The sequence below is a fragment of the Barbus barbus genome (genome assembly GCF_936440315.1).
Source record: "Barbus barbus genome assembly, chromosome: 16".
NCBI lineage: Eukaryota > Metazoa > Chordata > Actinopteri > Cypriniformes > Cyprinidae > Barbus > Barbus barbus.
Window position 1 is genome coordinate 29,708,838 of NC_136744.1, and position 7,553 is coordinate 29,716,390.

A 7,553-nucleotide genomic window follows, 5' to 3' on the forward strand; every position below is an offset into this window, starting at 1 on the left:
CAAACGCAGAAACAAAGAGGTGTGTGTTTGTAGAGTAATTTACAACAGCTTCAAACGCAGCTCAACCGATCGTATTAACAGCCCTTTAATTACAGAAACAGAGTAGAATAATCATAAGATATGCAAACGTAAAAGAAAACTAGACGCAAGAACAGCGGTTACTTCCCAACTTGTTAATGAAAACAAGGATATAATCAAAGGAAAATTTGGAATTGGGATAACCTCCAAACCCAAAGGTGATACCTTTTTAAAAGCTCATTATCGTCCAATGTTTCTAAAATGTTCAAGTTCCGAGGTAGATTGCCAGCAACAGACATTTTAGGATCGTTTGTGATTTGGTCTTAGTCCTCTTCACTACTCCTAACGTTTCACAGATTTAGGAGCTAGTTTTAGTGCTAAAACGTTTTGTGAAACACTCTCAGAGCAAAAATTGTTCTAAATTTAGGACTGACGCCCATTATTTTTAAGATTTTCTCCTAAATGTGACCCTGGACCACACAAGCAGTCTTAGGTCGCTGGGGTATATTTGTAGCAATAGCCAAAAATACATTGTATGGGTCAAAATTATCCATTTATCTTTAGGAATAAATCATTAGGATATTAAAGGGTTAGTTCGCCCAAATATGAAAATTCTGTCATTAATCACTCACCCTCATGTCATTCCAAACCCATACGACCTTTGTTCATGTTCAGAACACAAATTAAGATATTTGTGATCAAATCTGAGAGCTCTCTGTCCCTCCGTATACATCAACACAACTGCAACGTTCACAGGTCCAGAAACGCAGCGATGTGACATCAGTGTTTCAACTGTACTTTTACGAAGCTACAAGAATTTGTGCACAAAGAAAACAATAATAACAACAATTTATTCAACAATTCTTCTCCCCGAGTTACCGTCTTCCACCATTTTGAAGAGTACCCCAGAACACAATCAACGTAATCAGTATTTTTGGACCTGGGAACGTTGCAGTTGTATTGCTATCTATGGAGGGACAGAGAGCTCTCAGATTTGATCACAAATATCTTAATTTGTGTTCTGAAGATGAATGACGGTCTTACGGGTTTGGAACGACATGAGGGTGACAATTTAAATTTTTGGGTGAACCATCCCTTTAAGTAAAGATCATGTAAATATCAAAACTTAATTTTTGATAAGTAATATGCATTACGAAGAACTTCATTTGGACAACTTTAAAGGCGATTTTCTCAATATAAATTTTTTTTGCACCCTCAGATTCCAGATTAGTTGTATCTGGGCCAAATATTGTCCGATCCTAACAAACCATACATCAATGGAAAGCTTATTTATTCAGCTTTCAGATGATGTATAAATCTCAATTTCAAAAAATTTACCCTTATGCCTGGTTTTGTGGTCCAGGGTCACAAATTGGCGAGTTATGAGCTACTTTGAGCCTTAAGATGTTTTGTGAATACAGGCTCTGGTTTTCACAATGATCTTATATTTGTCTCCCCAGGTGATTATCGAGGTGACTGAGATGCTGCACAACGCCAGTCTGCTGATCGACGACATTGAAGACAGCTCCAACCTGCGGCGTGGTTTCCCGGTGGCCCACAGCATCTACGGCATCCCGTCGGTCATCAACTCCGCCAACTACGTCTACTTCCTCGGCTTGGAGAAGGTGCTGACGCTGGAGCACCCCGAGGCCGTGCACGTCTTCACCCGTCAGCTGCTGGAGCTGCACCGCGGCCAGGGCCTGGACATCCACTGGAGGGACACCTACACCTGCCCAAGCGAGGATGAGTACCGCGGCATGGTGCTGCAGAAAACCGGCGGTCTCTTCGGCCTCGCCGTGGGCCTCATGCAGCTCTTCTCCCACTGGAAACAAGATCTGAAGCCACTTTTGGACACACTGGGGCTCTTCTTCCAGATACGGGATGACTACGCCAACCTGAACTCGACAGAGTACAGCGAAAACAAGAGCTTCTGCGAGGATCTGACGGAAGGCAAGTTCTCCTTCCCCACCATTCACGCCATCTGGTCGCGTCCCGAGAGCACGCAGGTGCAGAACATCCTCCGGCAGCGCACGGAGAACGTGGATATCAAGCGCTACTGCGTGGATTATCTGGAGAAGGTGGGCTCGTTCGCTTACACCCGTCAGACGCTGCTGGATCTGGAAGCCGAAGCCTATCGGTTGATCGCTGAGCTCGGAGGGAATCCCGAACTGGAGGCTTTGGTGCAGCATCTGAGTCGCATGTATAAAGAGCCAGAGGGCGGAGCTTCGGCTGGCCAATCAAAAGAGCACCGGGGCGGAGCTGGAGCCGGCCAATTGAAATAATGACTTTGCACTGTACTGTTATTTTGACTCCACAGCCATTGCCTTCAGTCCAAAGTCTGTCGTTTTGTCTCGTTCACATTTCAAGGCGTTGTAGCTGACATGTGAAGTGTAACAGGAACTTGACTGTCCTCTTAGTCTGCAATATTTGGTCAATATTTATGTACTGTAATTAGCATCTAACAGTGGATAAGTTTCTGTTTGTTTCATTATAAATGCTAACTGTAAACAAACAGTCAGATAAAACAAACATTTAACGTTTAAACCATGTCTGTCATTTCACCACAAAATCAAAGCAAATACATTATTTTGCTTTAAGAAAATTAAGACAATTTTATGGTTCTTTACTATCTTCATGACAATTATTTGTAATAATAATAATAATAATTATTATTATTATTATTTAAATTATCATTATTATTACTACTACAATGTCGGATGAAATAATGTCATTTCACTACAAAATTAAAACTAATTATTTTGCTTTGATAAAACGAAGTCATTTTTTGCATTGTACAATTATTGTCATGACAATAACTAATTTATATAAATGATATTATTATTATTATTAAAACAGTAAATATTATTAGAGAGGAATTATTATTATTATATTTAAACATCTGCTGTACTGCCTGAATTATTTAAAATCAGCATATAATATAGGTCACTGTAATAGTGAAAATTTGATGATAATCACCAGTGTAAATAACTGAAATGTCAAGGAACAATAATATGAATTTGGAGGCAGAATATTCGTGGTATGATATTCTCACAGGGAATAATAAAAATAAATAATTATTTTTTTCTTTTTTTGCTTATGATTTTGGGGTGAAATTTGATATATTTCTCATTAAAATTAATTAAGACATGATTGCCTTTCCCAAACAGCAAAATAGTGCTAGTGTCTGAACCTTGTCCTGTGTTTTTGCTGTGACCGTGACGAGGCCTTGCGGTCACCTGTGGACGCTTTAACACTCCTCAAGTCAAGTTAATGTCCTTCCACATTTTAGCAGCTCTTGGTTTTTGAGATGAGATCTCACGTTTGATGTTTGACAGGTCACTGGGTTTTACCTTTGAACAAAATAGACGGTTATGTGTGCATTTATCAGATTCATTCTTTATATGCAATTTTGTGTTTTGGATGTTTTTTTTAAACGACTATTCTATGAATAAACACACTTTCATACACTTCAGTCTCCTTTGAGTGTGTTTTGTGCTATTGTTGTTCTCATGAAGAGAAAATGTATATCTTTTGCAAGCATGAATAGATTTACTTATTTTACTTAATAATTGTGTTTTGCATTTACAGCTCCGATATTTATTGTGAGTGAAAAGTTGTTATTCTTGATGCAGTACTAATTTTGCAAGTCCGTTGCATTTTCAGGTCTGATCTTTCCTCTTATGAAATGACAGAACAGGATCAACCACTTAGTGGCGCAAGAGACCAAAGCAACAGCTAGAATTACTGTAGAACAGAGCAGGGCAGCGAATAGAGTTATTTCACACTGCAATAAGAGTCAGGTTTTATTCATCTCATTAATTATGCTGGTTTGTTCTTTGTCTTTGCTGTGCCATTTCTGCATGTTATATAAATGTCTTTGAAGATAAATTGTTCTGAACTGTATAAAAAGACAGAAACTAGAATGCTATTTGAAGGTGAATGAATTCATGTATAATTAAAGATTTGTTCAAGTAACTAACACTATTAAAGTGAAGTGCGTGCTATCCTGCAGCGTTGTGCTCTAGACATGAATGATTCTTCAAATCTGAGGAGCTGTTTCTTTACTTAGGATTTATTCTACTTATCTGAAGAGCTATAATAGAAATATGATGAAATGATTGAAAAAAATAAAATCATATTTTTAAATATGAAACTACCCTGCTGAAAAAAACAGCTAAAACCAGCCTAAGCTGTTTGGCTGGTTTTAACTGGTCATTCAGTCTGGTCATAGCTGGTTAGCAGGCTGGTTTTAGAGGGGTTTTGACCACTTTCCCAGCTGGCCAGGCTGATCTTAGCTGGTCAGGCTGGGAGACCAGCTAAAACCAGCTAAGACCAGCCAACCAGCCTAGGCTGTTTTTTTCAGCAGGGTAAAAAATGACAGTAGGTTGCGGTAAATCACTAGTGAGCGAGTTATTTAAGTTATTAGACCTATTCGTTCAAACACGCGATTCATTCAGTAGCCCCTCACTGCAGAACAAAGATCCAGGGGGCGGGGTTGGATCCACATATAGGGGGTGGAGATTGGTGGGTTTAGGGGTGGAGATGGGTGGGTTTAGGGGTGGAGATGGGTGGGTTTAGGGGTGGAGATGGGTGGGTTTAGGGGTGGGGATGGGTAGGTTTAGGGGTGGAGATGGGTAGGTTTAGGGGTGGAGATGGGTGGGTTTAGGGGTGGAGATGGGTGGGTTTAGGGGTGGAGATGGGTGGGTATAGGGGTGGGGATGGGTAGGTTTAGGGGTGGAGATGGGTAGGTTTAGGGGTGGAGATGGGTGGGTTTAGGGGTGGAGATGGGTAGGTTTAGGGGTGGAGATGGGTGGGTTTAGGGGTGGAGATGGGTAGGTTTAGGGGTGGAGATGGGTGGGTATAGGGGTGGGGATGGGTAGGTTTAGGGGTGGAGATGGGTAGGTTTAGGGATCAGGGGGTTGAGACGGGTAGGTTCGGGTATATGTAAGGTGGGAGGAGTTGGATCTAGATCCAACCACACCCCCTGAATCTTGTGTTCTGCAGTGAGGACCATCTCGATTCATTCAGAAACAAAAGTGCAAACAGCGATGTAGTTAGTTTAGAACTACTTTCAATGCCGAAATAGAGCGAAAACACTTCAGTACTTCTAAGTACATATTTCATGTCAAATCTGACACACACACAAATGTTTGGGAAGTCGTTAGGCTACTAATCAACACAAAATAAAATATTTTCTTTTCGAATGAAAACGATGCTATACTCAGTTCGAGGTTGTGTACGTTTAACGTTGCTGTTGATTAGCTGATAAAACACCCCTTAAAGAAAATACCCCTTAAAAATTAACAAACAAAAAAATTTAAGCTATATTGACATTCAGCCTATATTTATAGTCAGTGCTCCGTCACAACACCATTTTCATGACATGTATGGCGTTACTAAGGTCTATTCTACTACTGAGGGTGTTTATGATTATGGCGTTTAAGCAGGATTGTCTATTTTCAAGTCAAACACAATATGGTGGTATAGTGTTCTTTGAAAACCCATCTGCTGCATTAGCATCAGCATTAGCTCAGTCTCTCATCTCTAACACACTCCTCAGCCCTCATTATGAATAAAAACAAAACATTTTACACAACATGAAATGAAATCACAATGTTTGAGGGGTATTAGATTGTTGTGGATGAGTGGAAGACTCGCAAGGCAGCTGCAAATCAGCTTGAGTTGATTGATCTACAAATGAAGCCTGTGACAGATTTCAGCAAACTATTACCTGAGTTGTCTCTTACAGAGCAGACAAAAGAGATACAATCGCCCAAATGTGATCCCAAGTAGAGACCTTATGACCTCTACCACAAATTAAAAATATTGAGTTAGATTTTGTTAATGTCTTTAAAACTACACCCAAAAACCGGATAGTAACCTCCTAGTGAGGCCTACATACTACATGCTTGAACCTTCAAATGGCTCAGGTATTAAAATTGCATTAGAATTCCAGGCAAGTCTTTGTCAAGCCAACACACTAGTTTGTCTTGAACTTCTAGTTCTTCATTTTATATTTAATATTTCGATGCATTTTTAAATGTTGTTAAAGCATGCCAGGATCCGTTTGGAATGAATTATGGGATTATATAATTTTGACTCCAGATGGTGGCATTAAACTGAAATGATCTGCATTAAGAGAAACTTGAGGCCTGTGTTGTCAAAACGGCCAAGAATAGTTTCTGGAGGAGCTCTTAGCGCTCCTCTCTCCATCCGTTCACTAAAAGCTCAGAGAATAACATGCAGAAACAGATGGGTTATTCTGAGGTTGTTTCTTCACATCTTTTTACTTTACAGATGATTCAGGCAATACCATCATGAAAGGGCATTCGCTAGAAAAAGGAGATGAACATATCTCATTTCAGTTTTGTATAATTTCTTGACATCATGTGGAGAGAAATGATGAGAAAGTTTAGCAAATACCAGCGCGCAGCATGAACTATGAGCTCATTGCTGATATTTCTATGTTTGAGGTAAATCTGGATGAAGTGACGCATTAAATATGAAACAAACCACATTACAGCTCTATAACCTCATATTAGCTCCAGCCAACAGTCATTTTGTTTATAGCTTAACAGCAACAGTATGAGAGACTTGTTCACCAGCCACTTTTTAGTATCCAAGAATCCTCCAAAATCCAAGAATCGTCAGTCAAACTTGACATTTTTAATAAGGCAAGACACTACAGACATTGTTTTTCATGCAACAGTCAATTTTGGGCTATTGTGCTTTCATAACGTTTCAGACTGAAAAACATTCGAAGCACTTTTAAAGAGGACCTATAATGCAAAAATGGCTTTTATAAGGTGTTTGAACACAGTTGTGTGGCAACAACCAGTCTAATGTTAAAAATCCACCAACTAATTTTTTTATAAAACCAATAAATCATGAACAGTCTCCCCAAACGAGCTGTTTCAGATTCTCCCTCCTAAGCCTACCAAAGAGGCTTTACAAGTGTAGTGTTTTGGGATGCACTAATGAACATAGGAGTCGCCATAATCTCCCCTCATCTGAGCCGAGGACACTGTGGTTCAATTTCATTTTCAAAGGAAATATCCTGGAAAAAATCTGTAACGTCCCCTAAATGTTTAGGAATCAATACCAACGCTTCGTGCATGAACATCAGCTCCAGACAAAGTAAGTATCACGCGTTTGTTTTCCAAATTGCCTTTCTGAAAGAGCTTCTTGGAACTCTGTAAGGCTAATTGCTAAAGCTATCAATGTCATGTTTTCACTGATGCTGTCTTCACGTGCTGTCAGAATGATCATGAACAGGAATGTGGTTGTTAAAAGTTGCATATGAAAGCAATGTGAGTCGATCACTTGAAGTTGTCGAGCTCATAATCAGAAGTGGGACTTATAAAGTTTGTGATAGCATGAGACCAGCTATGTTGTTATTTTTATCCCGCTGTGCTCCCCATCTGTGTAATTCATAAATGCAAATTTATTATGCACAGTATAATCAGATGACTGACTTTGAAACAGTATGTTTTCTGTAAAGATAACAGGCTTGTATTAATAGTGAAATGTTTATT

General features: G+C 39.5%; 1 protein-coding gene across 2 annotated transcripts in view; it reads left to right on the top strand.

Annotated features, from left to right (window-relative positions):
* Positions 1-2,576, top strand: part of ggps1 (geranylgeranyl diphosphate synthase 1) — a 28,891-nt gene extending 26,315 nt beyond the window's left edge. For both annotated transcript variants that reach the window (XM_079436994.1, XM_079436995.1), the window contains exon 4: positions 1,479-2,576. In XM_079436994.1, the coding sequence (XP_079293120.1) occupies positions 1,479-2,300 (822 nt within the window). In that variant the 3' untranslated portion in view covers positions 2,301-2,576. The remainder of the gene's footprint in view (positions 1-1,478) is intronic.
* Positions 2,577-7,553: the final 4,977 nt, after the last annotated feature.